Genomic DNA, 23571 nt, shown 5'->3' with positions numbered 1-23571 from the left:
AAGGGAGAACAATCCCAGTGTTATAAGTCTGTCCTCGTATTCCAGTTTCTCCATACCCTTCACCAGTTTTGTTGCTCGTCTCTGCACCCTCTCCAGCAGTTTTATATCCTTCTTTAGGTAGGGAGACCAATGTTGGACGCAGTATCAACCACTTCCAGTCATCGTTTACCTTCCCGTGTCGGCACCAGAGGTGAGGGCAGCATGTAATCCATTGTTGGTCGCCGCACCTCAAGAAGGACATGGCAGTACTTGAGAGAGTCCAAAGGAGAGCAACGAAACTGGTAAGAGGGCTGGAACACTGCCCATACGCCGAGAGGTTGGATAGGCTGGGGCTCTTCTCTCTGGAAAAAAAGAGGCTCAGGGGAATTATGATAGAGACCTTCAAAATCATGAGGGGCATAGAGAGGGTGGATAGGGACAGATTCTTCAGACTGAAGGGGACAACAAGTACGAGGGGGCATTCGGAGAAACTGAAGGGAGATAGGTTCAAAACGAATGCAAGGAAGATTTTTTTCACCCAAAGGGTCGTGGGCACTTGGAATTGCGCTACCGGAGGAAGTGATCAGGCAGAGTATGGTACAGGGATTCAAACAGGGATTGGACGGATTCCTGAGGGATAAAGGGATCGTGGGATACTGAGGGAGGAGCTGGGATGTAACACAAGTATAGAAAGCTAACCAGGTAATAAGTATAGAAACCCAACCAGGTCGTGCATGTGCAAGACCGGAGGGTTAGGACTTCGATGAGAAACCAAGGTGGCAAGGGAGCCCCTTCTGGTGATTCAGACAGGTCGTGACCTGTTTGGGCCACCGCGGGAGCGGACTGCCGGGCAGGATGGACCTATGGTCTGACCCAGCGGAGGCACTGCTTATGTTCTTATGTTCTTATTATTGATGGTACTCTCACAAACGTTGAACCCGTGAATATGGAGGGAGACCTCTATAATATTTTGTTAGAGCAAAATACAGAATAATGATAGGACAAATGTAGAAGTTCAGCTTGGTATGATTGCTTCCCTTTTAATATTCATGCATTTGAAAATTTACTCAACTGGCCAGTTTCAGCTGTAGAGGGAAAGGATAGCCCAAGGTGCAGACTGCTTATTCAATTAAAGGATAATTTTGTAAAGGTATTTTTCTGCCTATATGATCGTATGGGAGTAATCCTATATCTGGGCATCTCCATTTAAATACCATAAGGGCAGGTAGTCAGAGCCTATTCTGTAATAGAACCTGGTAGCCCAGATTACCTTGTAGAATATATACTGTAATAGAGTAGCACTTAACATTAGGTCCCCTCACTTCTGCCAGCCATAGATCCGGTGTAATTGTGGATACCTAAATCTGGCAGAGATACATATAACTTACAATATTCTTTATGAAGGGCTAATTTCCAAAACTTGCTGAGTCCATTTTAGTTACAGCGGAGAAAAATCAATATTTCGTGTAAACAAATAGCTGATTTTGGGAAATTTTATTTTAACTTGGCTGCAGGCGAAGGACAAACATACTTTTGATATCAATAAATAATTAAACTGATAGATGACAACATCCTTTGTCCATACAAAACTATACAGTAGTTCATTTTTTCTTTTTTTTTGCCAAAAGTGGACTTAGGATTTTTTGTAAATAAGCCCTTCAGTTACGTCTATAGTGGGTGCCTCATCCTGCTCTGCCTCTTGTGTATGCCCCCCTTGCAAATATGCACTAACCCCCCAAATTCTGTATCTAGTGCCACAAGTTCTTTGTGCAAATCAGTGTGCATAACCAATGTGTGTGCACAAAATGAATTAGTGCTGATAATTGGCAATGAATGCCTCATAATTGCCACTAATTAGCACTAATTAGCAGTAATGTGTGTCGTGTCTAGTGCACAAATCTAAGAAGGTGGTATGGACAGATCATGGGTGTTTCTAAAAGTCATACACACTGATTTAGAATGCACCCAATCCACACACACCTTAAGCGCAGGTAGTTAGACCTGGTTTTCCTTAGCCTAAATGGGTGTGCCTAAAAGTTATGATATGCACTGGCGCTATGTGCAATTCTATAAGGTGTAGGTACCTTTAATAGAATCCCGCTAAGTACCATTCTAGTTAGTGCCGATTTGTTTGGTGTTCATATATAGAGAATCGGGCCCTAAGTAAGTTAAGCGGATATTTTCAGAATAGTGCTCAGGTGCCCTACTAAAGCGTGCACAAGTAAGCGCTAAAATTCTAAGCATTAATACATGTAACATGCATATAAATATGGGCACCTGGGTTACAGATTTGCTCTTCCTAAGGACAGTCATATAACAGTGAATCTATGCCTAGGTGGGACAAACCACTTTTCCCGCACTTCAGTATACCACAGTTAGAACAGAGGGCATTAATTGGCACATGTTCAATACAGGATAGTAAGTGCCCGATTCTATAAATGGCGCCTAAACCATTTACAGATTAATACTCCCATCAGCAAATAGGGCAAGGTGGGAATTTACAAGAAATAAAGCATTTTTCGTATTTCATTGCTCCATATTTATGGAATTGTCTGTAATGTGACCTGAGGCTGGAAGAAAGAATTAAGGCTTTTAAAACCATGTTAAAGACCTTCTTATTCCGTGAAGCTTTTGGGAAAGACTCAGTTGCATCTGAGTTAATCCATGTTTTCTAATGGACTGTGGGCTTTTAGTTTGTATCCTGTGATTTGACATGGGTACAAGATGTATTACTTAAGTGAATGAATGTTGTTGCTCTGTGCATTTGGTTTTGAGCTGAATAGGTCTGGCCTATTTAAGATGGAGTTCTTTTTCATTTGTTGTATATCTGTAAACTGCTTGGGCCTGTCGTAAGAACAAGCGGTATAACAAGTTTTAATAAAACATCTATAAGCACCTAAGAATGTGGTGCTTAATACATGTCAATCTTAAATTTGGTACCCATTATGGCAGTGCCTAAAGTGTACATAGGTGCGGTTAGGCATCTGAAGAACAAGTCGCACGCTACTTATGCCAGGGTTTTCTTGGCCTAAATACTAGTACCTAAGTTAGGCACCTACCAGTGGCTAAGTCCACTTTAGATTCCTACATTCAAAACATGCCCATGATCCTCCCCTAACCATTACTGCTTTCTGGTAGGTGCCTTGGACTAGCTACCTACCTAAAAGCAGTAGGCACCTATCAAGTTAGGCGCTTAAGGGCAAATTCTATAAGAAGCGCCCAAAACTTAGGTGCCTAATTAGGCACTGTTCAGCGCGAGTCAAGTAAAATTGGGCGCTGTTTAATAAATCACGCTGAGTGGCACCTATTTTGGAGGCGCCCATTAAATAGGCCAGATCTAGGCACAACTAAAACTTAGGCACCCATGCGAGCGTTTAAGCACCCTTAAGAGCAGTGATTCTCTAAGAAGGCACGTAACACATAGCCACGCCCAGGCTTAACATGCATAGCGCCTATTTTTAGAGGCGCCTTGTTAAAGAATCGCGCTTTCTTGATAGGCGCCTATGTTTCAATCAGTGCTGATTAAAAAGCTTGATTGAGCTTGTTATTCAAATTAGATAGGCGCCTATCTAGTTGGGCATCTCCGAAATATTTGCCTAACTTTAGGCGCTGGTTACAGAATTTGGGCCTTATTACCCAATTAATTTTAATTTAAGCTAGTTAAAGAGCTAATTGCTTGTTTACGATAGTGGGTTTTATAGAATGCTCAATCCTCTCCTGTTGAAATATCATCCGCGCCTGATGGTAGTGGAAGTCATTTTAATATAGTTTGTGATTCACAAATGAACTCCTTGGGGCAGTCATGGTATGGCAGAATGAAGGGTGACCATGGAATTCAGAACCTAAGTAAATTGGTAAATTTGGTGGATGTATGGATAGTTCTGGCTCAGTAGAGATGGACTACACACACCTTTTGCGAGCCCATGGTACACATTCGCACTTAGATTATCTCCTAGTGTCAAAATCATTGTTTAGTTTAGTTAGTCGGGCTGAAATAAGGTCCATGGTGATATCCGACCATTCCTGGATGTGCTTGACATTGGAGACAGATGAGCAGGGAGAGAGAGCTAGGAGATGAGGCTTCCCAATATCATATAATAAGGATGTTAAGTGTGAGCTGTAAGGAATATATGCAAAATAATAACACCAAGAGCACTCAGAGAATTTGCGGGAGCCACTCAGCGCCAAGCAGCAGCACCAAAATGCGCTCCTTGGTGATGCTCAGTGGCTGAAGAAACCCGAACTCGTGGCGGCCCTGGCAGCAACCGACCGGGTTATCAGCTGGATAGGAGCACGGAAAGCCACTAGGGATCGGCAGAGCAGGTACGACAGACAGGGCAGGGAGGGGGTCAGAGTGCATTGGCGGCAGCCTGCAATAAGTCTGGGAGGGGGGCGCTGGCCTGAATATAAATAATTTGGCCCCAAAATCCCGGTTTATATTCGAGTAAACTGTATACGGTAGTTAAAAAATTTTATTTGCTTGTAATTATTACTTTCAAGATGTACTGTACACATAAGCACTGATGGGTTTCTATATGTGACTGGTTTCAATAAAATATTAATATGAAAATAAAATCAGATATCATATCTCCAGTGAAGTTAATTTATGGCAGGTAGTGATGCAGTTCACAAAACAGCAACTAGCAGTTTTCTGCTTAAGAGTTCAAGAGATTGTCGCATGAAATTATTGAAGAGATTCTATAGAATTATTAGAATAGTTATGCAGTTTAATTGCCCTGTTGGCTATGGAAAAAAGTGGAGTTTAGAGATAATGGGGTCAATGTTACCCAGAAGTAGAGAATGACATGGGGACAAATTTTTCCCCATTCCCACAGAACTAATTTTACCGTCCCTGCAAGCTCTGTCCTCATCTGCACAAACCTCAAACACTTTAAAATCATAAGTGTTCGAGGATTGTGTGGTTATGGCAGAGATTACAGGAATGGATCAGGGACAGTGGCAAAACTCGCAGGGATGGGGCAGGGGGATGGTGAAAAATTTGTCCCCGTTTCATTCTCTACCCAAGTTTCCAGATTGAATCAGTACTTTCTCTTCTCTTCTTTTCTATTTTTGAATGGAGTTCTTTTCAAAATTTGTTTTGAATTATACATTGTAAACCGCTTAGATCTTTTTTGGCTATTACGCGGTATATAAAGTTTTTAATAAACATGCTTGATATCCACCCTGTAGGTCCTAAATGCCGTTGGTACTGTAGCTTTCGTGTAGCTTGAATTATAGCAGGTGAGCAAATCCCGCAGCTGAGACACAGGTGGCAAACTCCCAGGCAGTGTCAAGGGAGACCTTTGAAAGGGCCAACAGAAGTTTCAAGTTTCAAGTTTATTAAAAATTTGATTAATCGCTTAATCCACATTCTAAGCGATTTACATATTACTAAAATTACAATAAAAAGGGGAATAATACACTGAATAGAACTGAACATACTATTGACAAAACTATTGACAGAAAAAAAAAAAAAAAAAAACATGAGGCAAAGCATGGGTAAAAGTTACAATATGTTTTAAAGATAGAAAAACAAATAGGGGAAACACATAAGGAAAGGGAAAAGGCTAAATGTTTCAGAGAAAGATTAGAAGTAAAAGAATTATTATTAATTAGTGTAGAAATGATTAACTAGAAAAGGCATCTTTAAAGAGATGTAGGCATAGATAAGCTTTCCGGACCACCCTGAAGAGAAGTTTGTGTATTAATATAAACATTTTAGTTGGTGCTAGCCACTCAGACACTGTTTTTGGCTTTATTTTCACATAACTGAAATATTACAAGCACATTTGTTTTCTAGGTAGACTCACTGTGTTTCCGAGAAGGAAGTATTAATATTTTTTGCCAACCATGAGGCTTCTTCTGCTTTGGGTCTGTCTGATGCTATTAACTGGATCTCGGTCACTGGCAGTCAGTTTTCCTGAGGACGATGAGCCCATTAATATTGTTGACTATCACTGTAAGTAATCCACATGGTGTTTTACATGGAAAAACACGGGATTTGTTAAGTGTCGTCTTATTGATGCACATAAATATGGATTGTTTAAAATGTTCTGTTACTTATGACTTGGGCTTTTAGGTATATTTGTACACAGCATAAGTCATTTGAAAACTGGTTATCTGAAGTGCTTTGACGTAAGTTCAGCAAGAAGTAGAAAAAGAATCATTTGCTGACACTGAATATTTTTTATTCATTTAAATGCAAGACATTACTAGAGGAATTTAGTTTAAACCCTTCTACACCTAGTATATACAGCTAATCAATGCCCTTTATTGATTTTTCTGTGCTCCATAATCCTGAGTGATGGTGTAACCCATTTTTACTTGCAGATTCAAGACAATATCCAGTATTTAGAGGACGCCCTTCAGGCAACGATTCGCAGCACAGCTTGGACTTCCAACTGATGCTGAAAATTCGAGACATTCTTTATATTGCTGGCAGGTAATTTTCCTTTAATCTGATTATTAGATTCCAAGTCTTTTCTCTCCTGAGTTAAGCTAATGCATGCAAGTCATTACCAAAAAGAATGGCTATATTTCGGGAATTAAAAACACATCTTCAGGAGAACTGCGTGGAACTTAGCCTGGATAAAAGTGAGAGAGATGCCAGAGGGTTGTGTTTCTGCTTTGTTAGCAGACGCGATGGGGTTTTCGAGGAGCCGATGATGGGAATGGGGGGGGGGGAGCAGCAGCTCATATCATAATCTAAATAAGATCTGATCCAGGTCACTTTTGCCTCAGAGTGACATATTGAGGGGATATAGAAAAACACCTGATGTATTTGCATACTGATTGATGTGTCGGCATATATCACAAAGTTATAATAACAAGTGCTATACCAGGCTTTGAAAACATTCTAATGGAAAAAGCGAGGAATCCAGCTGCTGAGAAAGCAAATGCACTATCCGAAAATATCACCCTGATTGAAAAAGCTACCCTCTGTTGACCTCCTTTGGCTAGACGAAAAAAAAAAAAAAATCTATAACGTCTTCATGACATCTCCTTTGTCTGGCAAGTCTCTTAAAAAATAGAGCTGTTACAAGTCTATATGAAAGAAACGTGAACCTCATTTTTTGTCTGTGTGCGTGTCCAAGTGATGTACAGATTTTCTTGTTTCCAACAGGGATCAGGTCTACAGCGTAAACTTAAACGATGTTCCGAAAGCAGAAGTTACTCCAAGCAAGGCAAGCAGAAACACCCATGTTGATTTAATTTCACAGTCAGAGTTTTTCTAGCATGAGAAATAAACGCTGTTTTGGTTTGATTTAAACAGAAACTGACATGGCGGTCAGGGCCAGCAGACAGAAAAAACTGTGCTATGAAAGGAAAGCACAAAGTAAGTACTCTGAATTTACAGCAGGGAAAAGGCTAAACTTAACAAAGGAAAGATAAATCCATCCCATGTCCCATGAGTGAAGCCTGCGGTTAATGCCACATTTCTTTTTTTTATTTCTTTTCGGTTGAAGGAGGAATGCCACAATTTTATTAAAGTCTTTGTTCCAAGAAATGATGAGATGGTTTTTGTCTGTGGTACAAACGCCTTTAATCCCACATGCAGATACTACAGGGTAAGTGCATTTCATGTTGGTATATTGAAGGGCAACGTTTTCAACCTAATATGACAGTGAAATATTCTGTTTACTCATAAACTTGTGATTGTCTCAACTAATTGTACCTCCATCAAAAATTTGAGATATATCCAAAACCCCAGAATTCTGCATAATAACTGCTTGAGTTTCAGATAGCTATACTGTTTTGCTACTCAGTATATGGGGGTGAACTCGAGGCCCACACGATGAAGTTATGACTACCTTATTTTGGTCACACTGTTAAAAGAGAGAGATCATTAGAGAAGGATATCAGGTTTGGGAAGATCGAAGGAACTAGGCGAAGAGGGAGACTTGCAACTAAGTGACTGGACATGTTGACAACTACATATGGATGACGCTGGAGGATCTTGTTAGACTTGCACTTGACCGACTTCATTTGGGTCTTTAATTCATCAAGTCACTAGAACTTGAACTTGAGTCAATGGCACCTAACACACACCCATACCCATTGTGACCGGGCCCGTCCCTGAGTAAGTAGGAAACTGCGGCCCGGACCACAAGTAAGATTTTTGATACGCCTTTTATAGGGCAGTGGAAGGAAGACCCGGATACCGGATTCTTTAGAATAAAGTATCAGGTTTATTACTAACCCAAAGTTCAAAGAAAATAAAACAGCAGAAGGAAAAACATAAAACATTCACCTCAGTTGGTTACAGTGCTTAGAGGGCCTCTCCCCCATTATACTCTTACAGTCCAGGTTCTATTAAGGAGCAAGATGGTACTTCCTTATCACCAGTAAAATCCCAGCAAACGTATAAGTCAGTTAATGCTTTCCTTGGCTCGTAGCCCCAGCCGGGCTTGATTGCTCTCACTCTGGACTTCACCTTTTATGAGCCTAGCTAGCTGAGCACGGCTTGCGTCCAGCCTTTCCTTCTCAGCTCTCTGCATTTGCTTAACACTTGATTAGCACCTTGTTAACTCTGCCCGCACTGCTCATGCTGTCGGGTATACAAACAATAGGAGACCGTTCTTCAGGAGTTTAACTTAGGACATGCAAACATCATATTCTCCAAGGTCCATGCCCTCTTCACTTATCTCATTACTTAGTATGCTGTCCATTTCCCATTCACACTCCCGGGAACTCTGGCTTGAAGTTTCTTCACTTCTTTCTGTTTGTGCTTCCCCTCCCCCTCTCTGTACGTCTGCAAAACTATCTGCAGCTTTTCTCTGGGGAGGCTTTCCCAGCCCTGCTCTTTGGGGCTTGAGTTGCCAGTCACAATACCTCTCCAGGGCAGTAACACCTTTCCCTAGGCGTGGGCTTCTTGCCCTCCGTTCCTGCTGGGCTTGAGGCACCCTCTGTGACCTGGAACCCACGTGAGTAGTTTGGCTTCTCAACCACTCCTTCTGGTTCTCCTCTCTCTTCACTCGCGTTCCTTCTCTAGTTTCCTCCCTTCCCCTTTCTCCAGTAAATTGATCTTTCCTATAAGGCCAACCCCGGGGTCTGACTCCACCCCCTTCTAAATTAGCCTCAGGTTTCTCCCTGACTTCAGGAAAGGAGTGATAGGGGAAATCAGTGGTCTGCAGAGCCTTTCTTAATTGGCTCTTCAGCTGTGCTGGAACCTGCCTGGGCTTGCCTACTTTTGCCTGAGCCAGCTGTCCTGACTCCATGTCTGGTTTTATCCAGCCTTGTGCTGCATTCTGGGGAGTTTCAGTAGTAGTTTTCACCGTGACAGGAGCTTCCCTGTCACACCATATAGGGGCTGATTCTACAAACGGGTGTCCAGATTGTGGGTGGTGGAAGGTGTCCTACCGCCATCTGGCAGCCATTCGGGATGCACGTTTTTAGAAAAAAAAACTTGCGCCAGGAAGGAACCCTACACTGTAAGCATTTGTCGCAGGTCTAGGGAGATACAGAGGGACACTTAAGCTCACCCAAGGTAGGGCATTAACGTGTTTTTGCCTGGAAATGGCCTTGGGCGAGTTTAAGCGTCCCTGCGCGTCTCCCTAGAGCTGCGAGTAGGCCTGAAAAATGCTGGCCTACATTTCAATCTTAAAAATAGACATGGCCGGCAGGCGCGATTCTCTAACCAGCATCGGTTGACATGGACACCAGTTAGAGAATCAGGGGGGTAAGGCATCTGTTCTTTAAGATAGATGCGATTCTGCATAGGACGCTGGTACGGCAATTCTCAGCTGCTTCTTAGGCGGCCACCGAGACAGGCGTCCTATACAGAATCAGACATATGGGGTACAATAATTTAATAAAAAGGCATAAGCACAATAACTAAGCTGAATCAGTGTTCTCCAACTGCTTTGCTACTGGTAGAGGAGTGGTGCTTCAATATTGTATGTTTCAATCGCTAGGGAAAGGCAAGTTCCCTGGAGTCCTGCAGAACTTGCCTGTCTCAATATTGAAATGTTTATTGATCAGTTATGAATCACAAGTTATTTCAGCATGATAAAAAGTAACTCAAGCCCTGAAAGTTCAGTATGATAAAAGTAACTCATACTGGATTTGTGTAAAATCTTAAGAGCCAAAGTACCCTCTAGTGGACCTATTATAATTATTACAAACTAGGCCTATTTCCATATTGCTTCTCCAAAATGTTCATAAAGTCAGTTTGACAGGGCTGTTTTTAAGCCATTTTACCTTTCTAATAGGCAGGCAAAAATGCTGGCGAGCAAAATATTAACAACAATTCCGATGACAGAACAAAGGGTTTTCCATCCTGTAATTGGCCTTTTAAGTATTAACCTGTTCAGTAACCTGAGACTTTCAGTCTATGCCCTCATGGCTTATCAGGACTTATAAGTATGTCACGCAGGCCACAAAAGGCGCTCCCTAATTTGCTTTGTAAAAATATCTTTTAACGATTCATTTAAAAAGCTGATTTCCATTAGCTGTCATATCTGTGTTGACTCCACCTTACCCGAGATTTAAACTACAAGCTGTGGATTGCAATGCTGGTTGTGTTTCCAATGAAATTCTAAAGGCATAGCAGAGAAAAGCATGTTGAATTGCAGTTTGCATTTCTAATAAGAGTTAAATCTAGCTCTATTTTTGTTCTCCAGCTGAATACCTTAGAGTCTGATGGGGAAGAAATAAGTGGTCTGGCAAGATGCCCATTTGATGCCAGACAGACCAATGTTGCACTCTTTGCAGGTATGAACTTTTGCAATGATGACTCACTTGACTAATAACATTCAAACTGCTAGAAGGTTGTTAAAGAAAACACAGGAGGAATTGTATGTGTGCCAAGGTACAGCATTTATACAAATAGTTTTTAATAATCCTGACCAAGTGTTGAGACTTAGATGCCCTCTTAAAAAAAATATCCGTGTTGTTCCCAAAAGAATTCACACCGGAGCAACGTCACACCTAACTAGGATCTTCAGAATGCCAACAGGGTAGCATAACCCGCCTTGGTAGCAATCGTCATTGATCCCATGTTTGTTTCATTTTCTTAAATATGTAACGTGTTAATATGTTTTCAAATCTTCATCTAAATAACTTTAAATTGTCAATATATAACTTTTTCAATGTCTGAAATTAATGAGATTTAGATTTAATGGTTCCATCTCCTTCTCTGTCACAGCCCTATCTCTTTGGAACTCATTAAGAACATAAGAATTGTCGCTGCTGGGTCAGACCAGTGGTCCATCGTTCCCAGCAGTCCGCTCACGCAGCGGCTCCCAGGTCAAAGACCAGTGCTTTAAATGAGTCTAGCCTCACCTGCGTACGTTCCAGTTGAGCAGGAACTTGTCCAACTTTGTCTTGAATCCCTATGGGGTGTTTTCCCCTATAACAGACTCCGGAAAAGCATTCCAATTTTCTACCACTCTCTGGGTGAAGAAGAACTTCCTTACGTTTGTACGGAATCTATCCCCTTTCAACTTTAGAGAATGCCCTCTCATTCTCCCTACCTTGGAGAGGGTGAACAATCTGTCTTTATCTGCTATGTCTATTCCCTTCAGTATTTTAAATGTTTCGATCATGTCCCCTATCAGTCTCCTCTTTTCAAGGGAAAGGAGGCCCAGTTTCTCCAATCTCTCACTGTACGGCAACTTCTCCAGCCCCTTAACCATTTTAGTCACTCTTCTCTGGATCCTTTCGAGTAGTACCAAGTCCTTCTTCATGTATGACGACCAGTGCTGGATGCAGTACTCCAGGTGAGAGCGCACCATGGACCGGTTCAGCGGCATGATAACCTTCATGATCCCCTTCGTAATCTTCCTAGCATTCTGTTTGCCCTTTTCACCGCTGCCGCACATTACGCGGATGGCTTCATCAACTTGTTGATCAGAACTCCCAAGTCTCTTTCCTGGGGGGGTCTGTCCAAGTACCGTCCCGGACATCCTGTATTCGTGCATGAGATTTTTGTTACCGACATGCATCACTTTACACTTATCCACGTTGAATCTCATTTGCCATGTCAATGCCCATTTCTTGAGCTTGATTATGTCACGTTGCAGATCTTCGCAATCCCCCTGTGTCTTCATTGCTCTGAATGACTTCATATCGTCCGCAAATTTAATCACCTCACTCGTTGTACCAATGTCCAGATCGTTTATAAAGATGTTGAAGAGCATGGGTACAAGCACCGAGTCCTGTGGCACCCCACTGGTGACGCTCTTCCAGTTTGAGTATTGTCAATTTACCCCCCACTCTCTGTTTCCTATGCTTCAGACAGTTTTTAATCCACGTCAGTATTTTACCCTTGATTGCATGGCTCGAGGTTTTCCGAAGTAGTCATTCATGTGGAACCTTGTCGATCGCCTTCGGAACAACAGGATAAACCCATGCTAGATTGTGTCAAAGGAAAACTAAAAACATTTCTTTTTATAGATGCATTCAACCTCTAATGCACTTATCTTACCCCACTATTTAGGTGGCATGTCACTTTGCAGACCCGTCCCACGTCCAACAGGGCTTGTTCTAGGCGTTTTGGACTTGGACGGAAAGTTGAACGGAAATGTGGTATAAAGATGGACGATTTAGCGGCTTGGACGATCAGATCGGCAGAACGTATAATTAGACGATTTTCGAAAGTAAAAAAAGTTGGACATCTCTTTCGAAAATATGTCTTAGGCTCTTTTTAACTTTGGACGACTTGTAAGATGGACGTAAACGGATTTAGATGTCCCTTTCGATTATGCCCCTCAAAGTGTATGTAAAGTGATGTAAAAAGACCTCAAGTGATAAGTGTACAAGATGTTTTGTTGAGGGCAGGAACACAAAGGCCTCTTCTATCAAACTATAAAACCCGGAATATAAATGATGATTTGAAAAAAAAGAAAAAAAAATCTGCGATAGCAGTTTTTAGTGCAGGGAGCCGCGCTGAATGGCCCAAGCTACTCCCGACGCTCATAGGAAGTCAGTGAGCATCGGGAGCAGCGTGGGCCATTCAGCGCGGCTCTCTGCGCTAAAAACAGCTGTTGCGGTGTGATAGAAGAAGCCCAAAAATAAATCATGAATTATAGACGGCATCCACTCCCCCTTTTACAAAATCACGAAAGCGGTTTTTAGCACAGGGCAGCACGCTAAATGCTCTGCTTTGCTCCCAATGCTCATAGAGTTCTATGAGCATCTGGAGCAGCGCGGAGAATTCAGCATGCCAGCCTGCGCTAAAATCCGCTTTCATGGTTTTAAAAGGGGGGGGGGGGCTAATTTGGTATTTTTGTTTTATGCACAGACACTTTATTTCCCTTTTGTTCTAGGTTCTACAAGCAAAAAACAAACAAACATGAATTCTTTTGCTAGCCAGACATTAATATGCAAAAAAGTCACAGTTATGGTCCCTAATATTCCCATTGTATAATAGCAATGAAAAATAATTTATACTGTATGTTATTTCACTTATTGGAGTATGCTCCCAGGAGATTAACAAACTGTAGCTCACATAAAAATGTAATCTGAGAGTGTTTTTAAAATGTACTAAGGACAATTTAGTTATGTATTTATTTCAAATATTTATTGCTTGCCTATTAACTGGGCTGTTCACAAAAAGACATTTATAATCACATTAAAACAGTACAAATGCAATCCTCATCAGACTACATGCAGTAGTTAAATGAAAGCAGCCTGTAACTCTTCCCTCAGTGCGTTAACTTTGTCTGGACCACTGTTTAACACCTGTAGCAGAATGCTTGCTCCAAAAATAGGGTTTTAATATTTTATTCAATTTTCTATACCGTTTTCTATAGGGAGCTCAGAACAGTTTACATGAATTCAGGTTCTTGAGCATTTTTCTCTGTCTGTCCCAATGGGCTCACAATCTATCTAATGTACCTAGGAGATTAGGTGACTTGCCCCAAGGTCAAGGAGCAGTGTGGGTTTGAACCCACAACCTCATCGTGCTGAGGCTTTAACCACTATAGCACTCTAGAAATCAAAATGTAGTAAAAGTGAGCCAAGTCAAGGACAGTCAAACCATTGTGACATCACTGCACAAGCCTCAAACACTTTAAAATCATAAGTAGCAACATTCTAGAGCTCAGATTGTGATGTCATAATGCCTCATTCCACCAATGCCTAAGCTCCGTCCTCATCTGCCCAAGCCTCAAACACTTTAAAATCACAAGTAGCAACATTCTAGAGCTCAGATTGTGATGTCATAATGCCTCATTCCACCAATGCCTAAGCTCTGTCCTCATCTGCCCAAGCCTCAAACACTTTAAAATCACAAGTAGCAACATTCTAGAGCTCAGATTGTGATGTCATAATGCCTCATTCCACCAATGCCTAAGCTCTGTCCACATCTGCACAAGTCTCAAACACTTTAAAATCGTAAGTAGCAACATTCTAGAGCTCAGATTGTGATGTCATAATGCCTCATTCCACCAATGCCTAAGCTCCGTCCTCATCTGCACAAGCTTCAAACATTTTAAAATCATAAGTGTTCGAGGCTTGTGCGGTTAAAGCAGAGCTTACAGGAAAGGGGCAGGGATAGGGACAGTGGCAAAACTTGCGGGGATGGGACGGAGAAATTGCGTTCCTGCAGGGACGGGGAAGAAATTGTCCCCGTGTCATTCTCTACTTTGTTTCTTGTGCTCTCAGTTTGTGGTCAAAAATTTTTGATGACTGTATTCCATTTATTCCATAATCAGACTATAAATACAACTGTACCAAGTGGAGGAGTGCCTAATGGTTAGAGCAGAAGATTGAGAACCAGAGACAACAGGGTTTGAATCTTAGTAACGTTCGTAGGTATAAATTAAATTAAGTGATCATATAGGTCCAGTGTTACATGGCCTTCATTGGTTACCTATTGAACAGAGATCTAAGTTCAGAATTATAAACCAGGAATAGATCTTTGATTCTCAAACCAGGTTGCTATGGAGTTGATCCTTTTGTATAGTAACATAGTAACATAGTAGATGACGGCAGATAAAGACCCGAATGGTCCATCCAGTCTGCCCAACCTGATTCAATTTAAATTATTATTATTTTTTTTTTTTTTCTTCTTAGCTATTTCTGGGCGAGAATCCAAAGCTTTACCCGGTACTGTGCTTGGTTTGTTGATTGATTTTATTATTTACTCTGAACCATTTTAAGATTTATGGACAACAGTATAAAATAGCCAAATAAAAAAATAAAATAAATTAAATGTGGTTGGTCAACTACCATTGTAGGACTTGTTTTAATTACATAAGAACATAAGAAGTTGCCTCCACTGGGTCAGACCAGAGGTCCATCTCGCCCAGCGGTCCGCTCTCGCGGCGACCCATCAGGTCTGTGACCTGTGAAGCGGTTACTGACCACTTCTATAACCTACCTCTAGTTTTATCTGTACCCCTCAATCCCCTTATCCTCCAGGAACCTATCCAAACCTTCCTTGAACCCCTGTAAAGTGCTCTGGCCTATCGCATCCTCCGGAAGCGCGTTCCATGTGTCCCCCACCCTCTGGGTAAAAAAGAACTTCCTAGCATTTGTTCTAAACCTGTCCCCTTTCAATTTCTCCGAGTGACCTGGCAAACTACAGTTTTTTGTGACGATTATATTCAGAAGCATACGAGGGGTTGCTGAAAAGTTCTCAGCCCATCCAAGAAGAGAATGAGGTGGATATGGTTCAAGCGATGACCTGAAACAATGTCAAAACAGAATTTCGATTCTGCAAATTGGCACTTTAATGAACGAAGATAGCCCTCTTTTTCAGCTACAGTGGCAAAATAACGCTCAGAATTTAGGAAGTTGATTGGTTGAGCCCATACACCCTGTGGTTGCAGGTTCAAACCTCACACTGCTGTCTGTGACCCTGGGCAAGTCACCTAATCCTCTACTACCCCAGATACCTTAGACAAATTGTGGGCCCACCAGGACAGATGTAAACTACTATGAGTGTGGTTGTAAAATTACAAAAAGGCAGTATACAAATTCGGTGTCAGGTCAAAAGCGCGCCGGGACAAAGGCGCGCCCAGACAATTGAGCGCAGCGTGCGCCGCTCTAAATTACTGTTTTTAGTGCTCCGACGGGGGGGGGGGGTGTGGGGGGGAACCCCCCCCACTTTACTTAATAGACATCGCGCCGCGTTGTGGGGGGTTGTAACCCCCCACATTTTACTGAAAACTTCACTTTTTCCCTGTTTTTAGGGAAAAAGTTCAGTTTACAGTAAAATGTGGAGGGTTACAACCCCCCAATCCCCCCATAACGCCGGCGCGATGTCTATTAAGTAAACTGGGGGGGTTCCCCAACAAAACCCCCCATCGGAGCCCCTAAAAACTATAATTTAGAGCGGCGCGGCAGCGTGTGCTGCGCTCAATTGTCGGCACGCGCTTTTGTCTTTCGCGCCGTTGTCTATGAACCTACAAATTCCAATCCCCTTCCCTTAACCCTAATGGGACGTAGTTCTCATGAAATAACATTGATGTGCATCAGTGTGGAACTGTGAGTGCTGCTTGCACAGATTCCACAATACATACATCCTTTTGTCACCACGTTTTTAAAAAAAAAAAACCTTCTGTTCGTGATGCAATTACTGTGAGAATTTTTATGCTACATGCCAGAAGCGAGACAGAGTGATAAAAATCGATTGAAGTAGAAGTACTGCATTAAGGGTGGTGGAGTAATGCCAGCCTTTCGTTTCTCTTGTAGATGGGAAATTATATTCGGCAACTATGGCAGATTTCCAAGCTAGCGATGCCGTTATCTATCGCAGTATGGGAGATGGATTTGCTCTAAGAACTATTAAATATGATTCTAAGTGGCTAAAAGGTAATTGTAAAAAAAAAAAATGCTCCTTCCCTGTTGTAATCCTGGCAATGACCCTGAATTGTCAGTTCATTGATTAAAAATGGTGACGTACTGTATATGAATCATATTTCTGCTTAAGATTGTTATTCCGCGTGTTTCGTAAATATTGAGATTTCTTTTGGTTTAGCAATATGTCATAAGGTGGGCTAGACAAAGCAAATCCAAACGAGACTGTGGAAACTCAATGTTCACGGACATTGAGTTGTAGTGTATTTAAAATGTGTTGATAACAGCAATAAAAGCTAAAACCGCAATAAAATCTCTATCCACATTAATCATCAAAGGACCCAACACGGGCCGTGTTTCGGCTAAACATGCCTTCTTCGGGGATCCTGGGGTATGAATTGCAGAAAATGTATGTTAATCTCAAGTACAGAAGAATCTTCCAGTCCACGTTCACCTTCCTCGAAGTCAAAATTTGGAACAATCCCACAGAGACTATAACCAACCATACCCTATTCCGAAAAAAACTGAAAACTTCATTCTTTGACAGTTAATTCTTCTAAGATCATCTTAAGCACCTGTTTTATGTTTCCTGTTCCCCTCCGCTCCTTCCACCCTAACCCTTTTCCCCTTCCTTTCCTCAAGTCGCCTAGAGCCTGTTTAGGTATGCCCGACACACAAATACTAGATTAGATTAGATGAATCTGAATTGTGTAAGAATATCTATTGAAAAAAATGGTGTCCAGACCAATGTGAGTAGAAAAGAACCAGAGTAACATGTATTTAATAAAGAGGCAAAACCACATCAGGGTTGAAGTACAGATAAGAATCCATTTGGGTACATGTGAGAAAATTGTGAAATAATAATAATAATTAATATGTGATTGTGAATCCATGAGGGAGTTGTATAAAAAGTGAAAACAAAGAAAAATCCAACGAGTCTGCAGAGAGCAGGTAGAGCCAAAAACAAAAAGGGACTGCAGAGAGAAATATATAAGTTGCAGGAACTTAAGAATATAAGCAGTGCCTCTGCTGGGTCAGACCAGAGGTCCATCATGCCCAGCAGCCCGCTCACACGGCGGCCCATCAGGTCCAGGACCTTCATATTAATCCTCTATCTATATCCTTCAATCCCCTTTTCCTTCAGGAAAACATCTAATCCTTTGTTGAAACCCAATTCCGTACTCTGTCCTACCACACCCTCTGGAAGCGCATTCCAGGTATCCACCACCCTCTGGGTGAAGAAGAACCTCCTAGCATTGGTTCGGAATCTGTCCACTTTTAATTTATCCGAATGCCCTCTCGTTCTTGTAGTCTTCGAAGGTTTGAAGAATCTGTCCCTCTCCACTTTCTCTATGCCCTTCATGATTTTGTACGTCTCTATCATGTCCCCTCTAAGCCTCCGCTTTTCCAGGGAAAAGAGCCCCAGTTTCTCCAATCTGTCAGGAAAATGTTTTCCAAAGGATGCATGGAGAAACACTCCTTCCTCAGGGGTCTGAGTCGTCCAATGCTGCACTAGTTGAGAACCATATCAATTACAACGATGTTGAATAAAATCCGCAAATGCTCCTGTGTAGCTGACGCTCAATCAGAACTAGTCAAATCAAGGTTCTTATTTAAAGTGGAACCTTTTTTTCTGTTAAATAGGTTAATGATTGAATCTGTGTTAACAAAGAGCTTTACCATCATATGAAGCCTCTGAGGTTGTGTTTTGCTTTTCACAGTCCGTTAACTGACATTAAAGACTGCAAGCTCATTTAGCGTGAACGCACACAGACATAGACATTGTAAAAAATTTCCTGAATATCACACCACTCTATGGTTTAAATATAGCAAAGGTTAATCTGTTCTGAAATAGTGCCGTGCTTTTGTGCCATGGACCTGAATCTTAAAAGGAAACGAAAACCTTTTAGATATCAGTTTACTCTTTATAGTATTTTTAAGCTAACAGGCTTTAAAAGTCTCCTGTCTTCTTTACAGAGCCACACTTCCTGCATGCCATAGAATATGGAAACTATGTTTATTTCTTCTTCCGAGAAATCGCAGTGGAGCATAATAATTTAGGCAAGGTAAGTACAATTGCATGGAAAACTTATCTACTGCAATCAACGTTCAGACTTTTTCTTTTTCTATTATTATTCTTTTGGGATTCCACAAGGTCTTTTATTGAAGAGTACTATTTGATACATTGCAGCAAACGTACAATTCAAAAGTAAAAAACACCACCGTAGCATTGTGAAAGCAATTGTCTATATCAACAATACAATACAAAGGTGAAAATTCTATAAGGCGCAAAAAAATAGGCACCTAACTTACTCCTCCTCCCCCCCCCCCCTTTTACAAAACTGTAGCAATGTTTTTAGCGCCAGCTGTGGCGGTAACAGCTCCGCCATTCATAGAAATTCCTATTTTGTAAAAAAGGGGGGGTAATTAATAAATTGGCTTCAGTTATGAGCTTTAACAAGTTCATGATTGAAAAAAAAATAAAAATTAAGGCTGATAGGTGCCTATCATCTTAGGTGCGATTCTACAAAAGATAGGTGTTTATCGCATGGCATCTTGCGGAACCTAACACCAAAGTAGGTGTGTTTAGGGGCAGAGAAAGACTTAGGCACTGCTAGGTGTGATTCTCTAAAGGACTTAGGGCTAGTTGCACTAAAGATAGTGACTCAATCGCTGTTGGCCGATTCTCCAACAGCAATCGATACACTATCAAGTTTGCATGCAAACGCACTAATTCAATTGCTCAGTGAGCAATTGACACATGCGCAGAGCCCTAACAGTAGTGACAGCCTCCTGTCATTGCTGTTAGGGCTTCTGTATTTTTTAAAATGGAACAGATGTGAGTGAGTTAAACATGCACAACGGGTCCCATTAAAAAAAAAAAAAAAACCCCACGCCATGCCTTCCCACCCTGCACCAGCACCCCAAGCCATCGTCCACTCCCCATACCGCTTTAAAATGGCAGGAGGGATACCCACTCTCTCCTGCCACAAACAAATGAATGACCCTCCCCTGCCCAAAAAAGGGCAGGAGGGATGCCTACTCTCTCCTGTCACAAAGGATGCATGGAGAGAGGCTTAAGGCCCTGATTGGCTCAGATGCCTCAGGCCCCTCCCTTGGGAGGGACCTGAGGCTTCTGAGCTAATCAGGAACTTCCTTAGGAAGGAGCCTAAGGAAGTCTCTGATTGGGGGTAGGTGACCAGGTCTTTCCCCAACCCATAGCACTTAGCCACATGTCCACCGCAGTTGGTATGCCATGTGTTGCCTTCCTCCCGGCACTTTGAGCGAACCAGATATGGAGATACAGAATGGTTCAATATCAGAAAGGGTACAAGACAAGGATGCATCCTTTCTCCTTTTCAACCTCTAGGCAGTACTAATCATGATGAAGCTGGACTTAGTTGATTTGAGTGTTGGGGTGAAAACAGGTGGAAGAACCATCAGCAATCTGAGATAAGCAGATGATATTACCCTGTTGGCAGAGAGTGAGAAGGACCTGAAAAAGTTGATCAAGAAGACCAAATTAATGACTACCAACAAGAAAGTCCACATAAAGATCAACAATAAAGAAATAGAAGTGGTTGACAGCTTTGTTTACCTTGGGTCCCTCACTGATCACCATGGCAGTTCGACAGCAGAGATCAAGCATCGATTAGCACTGGGGCATGCAGACATGGTGATCTTGGACCAAATATGGAAGTGCAAGGACATCTCAGTCACCATCAAACAAAGACTGATCACTGCCATTGTGTTCCCAATCACGGCATATGACTGTGAGACATGGACACTCACAAAAGCAGATAGAAGAAAAATCGACACCTTCGAGCTGTAGTGCTAGAGAAGACTTCTATGAATCCCATAGACAGCTAGGATCACCAACAAAGATGTTCTTGATCATATAAACCCAGAGTTGTCCCTGAAAGGCAAGATTACCAGAAAGAAGCTGAACTATTTTGGACATGTGATGAGGGTGAATTCACTAGAAAAAGAGATGATACTTGGAATAGTCAATGGTAGAAGGAAGCAGGGGAAACCAAAGGCCCGTTGGCTGGATACCATCAAGAATGATACAGGAATGAAAATCAAACAGTTCAAAGAAGCCATGGAAAACATGGAAGCATGGAGTGGACTGGCCTAAAGAGTATCCAATGGTCAGACACAAATGAATGGATATTAGTAGAAGTATATTTATTTTCTGATGCATATATAGCTAGATGTACAACTGATGTCTAAAGTTATATATGGATTTTTAAAACAAATAACTGTAATGTAGTTATATATCCAGAAGGCTAGTTGAGTATCTGTCTCCTTATTTTTGGTAATATACAGTAGATATGCAGAACCATGTAGATAATTTTAAGCTGCCAGAAGTTTTCCTAGACCTCCATGAAATTATATTGAAATTATATTATTTGGTACATCTATGAGATTTAAGAGTCCAATTTCAGCAAATAATAATCAATTTTTATTAATACTTACGGGGGTTGCCATTCAACATATTACTGGAAATTGGAAGGATTATACTAAACTTAATTATACCTTTTGGTGGAATTCAGTTTGTCATATTTATAAAATGGAGAGAGTGCTTGCTATTCAGCAAGGAAATTATCATAATTTTAAAAAGATTTGGGGGCCATTGATTATATATTCTAATGATCAGACACCTTAAACACTTTGTTATTATATAAGATATAAGTAGGGTGGGATTTGGAAATATGATATTTGCTAATTGGTTTATTATTAATGGATGGGGTGGGTGGGGAGGGATTCTTTTATACTTTAATGATTATAGGTGATTTGTAAAAAATTTTGATTGAATATTATACACTTGTTGTAAGATATGAAAATGAATAAAGATTTTTAAATAAGATTTTATAGTAAAAAGACTGTAGCTTGTCTTGTACCCTTGTGGATTTGAGTAGTTTGGGCCAAATTCTCCAGATGGTGGCCCAAAGTTAGGTGGTGGTAGGCATCCTACCACCATCTAATGAACCAATCAAGATGCATGTTTTTTGGGGGGGGGTTTTAATGCAGGTGTCATTCTTAGGCACCTGTCTCGTGTCTACAGAGGCACATAGGAATGCCTATGGACACCTAAGACCAGCGTTGGTACAGTTTGCACTCGAAGTGGCCTTAAATGTCTGTAGGTGTCCCTAGGCGCAAGACCAGAGTCTTAAATATAGGCCTTTAAAATACTGGCCTATGTTAAAAATAAAAACAACAAAGACTTGATTCTGGACATGACGCCTGCCGGTGAATGTCGCTTGGCAGGCGCAACTTCCAGAATCAGGCCCTTTATGTTTTCATTCTGGAAATTATCAATGAAAGTGCACGAAGATGCAAACTTGATTCCTTTTCTCTGTTTCATTGCTAACTGTATGGTACAGCTATTCTTTTACTATCGGGCTCACCCAGCAGCACCACAAACAATTACTGTGACCAGAAGGGCTCCCCAAGCCCAAACATCCTCAGCCCAAACCCCTGGGCTGCAAACAGATTGCACTCCCAGCCACTGATACCAGCATCCCACCTAAGCTCAGTTCTCGTGCATACTCAGATCCCCATCATTGGCAATAGGGAGGTTAGCCGCTGACTGCCACCATGTTCTGACAGCTCAGGGGTTTGATTTGAGATGCCTTCAGCTGACAGGGCTTGGGGGAGCCCCTCCGGTCACAGCAATTGTCCATGCTGCTGCTGGGTGGGCCTGAGCTGCAAGTGCACAGAGCCAAGATATAATTTTGGTGGAGAAAGCAGGGAGCAGAGAGGAAATGCCTCATGCCCATCCATTCCACCAAATGCCCACCCCAAAATCGCCTTCTGGCTGCACCACTGCTCTGTTACCAAAGTGTATCATTTCTAAAGCATTACAGGCAAGCACAGTACTCTGCAGACATATATAATAGAGCGTTCGTGCTCCAGTTACATATATGACAAGAGATTCTAGAAGAATGCATGGTAGAGAAGCAGTCGAGCTATAAAAGCAGCCTCAATAGAAAGAGTTTTTAGTCTGGATTTGAAAATGGCTGGAGAGGGAGCGTCGTGTACCGATTCAAGAAGGCTGTGTCAGGTAAATGATACAGCAAGGTTGAATGAGCGAGCGTTTTATGGGAGTTAACAGTGGAGGAAAAAAAGGCACTTGCCAGATGAATGGAGTCTGGAAGGAGGAGAGAGAAGAGCAGTGTCCTTGAGAGATTTGAAAATAATCTATTTCTTGACCACCATCACATAAAAAGGTATACCCAGAGAGGATCGGTAATGCTCAGTTTAATGAATATTTTAGTCACAGTAATGCAATTTATGAGACTTCTGCTACAAGGTTGGTTATTCCAGAGTAAATTATTAAACCATTTATACATGCTTAATTAACGACTTTAAATCTTGCTAACAATGGGATTTTGAAAAAGGCAGGAACCAGGCAGTGCATAGTGAGCTTGTTCAACCAGAGTAACAGATAAACTGTGGCAGCCCTTCTTTCTTAAAGTGTTTTAATTCGCCACCTGTGTAAAAGGAAAAAAAAAAAACACATTTTCTTTCTGGCGTACTGTGATTTTTCCTCTCGGCTTTTGTGCACCTTGCAGGCTGTGCATTCCCGCGTGGCACGCATATGTAAAAACGACATGGGCGGCTCCCAGAGAGTGCTGGAGAAACACTGGACTTCTTTCGTAAAAGCACGGCTCAACTGCTCTGTCCCCGGGGATTCGTTTTTCTACTTTGATGTTCTGCAGTCCATCACGGACGTAATAGAAATCAATGGGATCCCTACGGTGGTTGGTGTATTCACCACACAGCTTAACAGGTAAAAAAAAACATAAAAGGAGCGACCCAACGTCAAAGGCAGCTCTCCGC

General features: G+C 41.7%; 1 protein-coding gene across 7 annotated transcripts in view; it reads left to right on the top strand.

The window, feature by feature from the left end:
• SEMA6D (semaphorin 6D) overlaps positions 1-23571 on the top strand; it is a 598448-nt gene that overhangs the window by 553420 nt on the left and 21457 nt on the right. For all 7 annotated transcript variants that reach the window (XM_033920097.1, XM_033920102.1, XM_033920100.1 and 4 more), the window contains 9 exons: positions 5780-5938; positions 6310-6421; positions 7103-7163; positions 7253-7315; positions 7446-7547; positions 10602-10692; positions 16621-16740; positions 18703-18791; positions 23304-23521. In XM_033920097.1, coding sequence (XP_033775988.1) covers positions 5830-5938; positions 6310-6421; positions 7103-7163; positions 7253-7315; positions 7446-7547; positions 10602-10692; positions 16621-16740; positions 18703-18791; positions 23304-23521 — 965 coding nt within the window. In that variant the 5' untranslated portion in view covers positions 5780-5829. The remainder of the gene's footprint in view (positions 1-5779; positions 5939-6309; positions 6422-7102; positions 7164-7252; positions 7316-7445; positions 7548-10601; positions 10693-16620; positions 16741-18702; positions 18792-23303; positions 23522-23571) is intronic.

This window comes from Geotrypetes seraphini, chromosome 14 (genome assembly GCF_902459505.1).
Source record: "Geotrypetes seraphini chromosome 14, aGeoSer1.1, whole genome shotgun sequence".
In the NCBI taxonomy this organism is placed as follows: Eukaryota; Metazoa; Chordata; class Amphibia; order Gymnophiona; family Dermophiidae; genus Geotrypetes; species Geotrypetes seraphini.
Note: the sequence above shows the minus strand (reverse complement) of the source record. Positions and strands in the feature narration are given on the sequence as shown.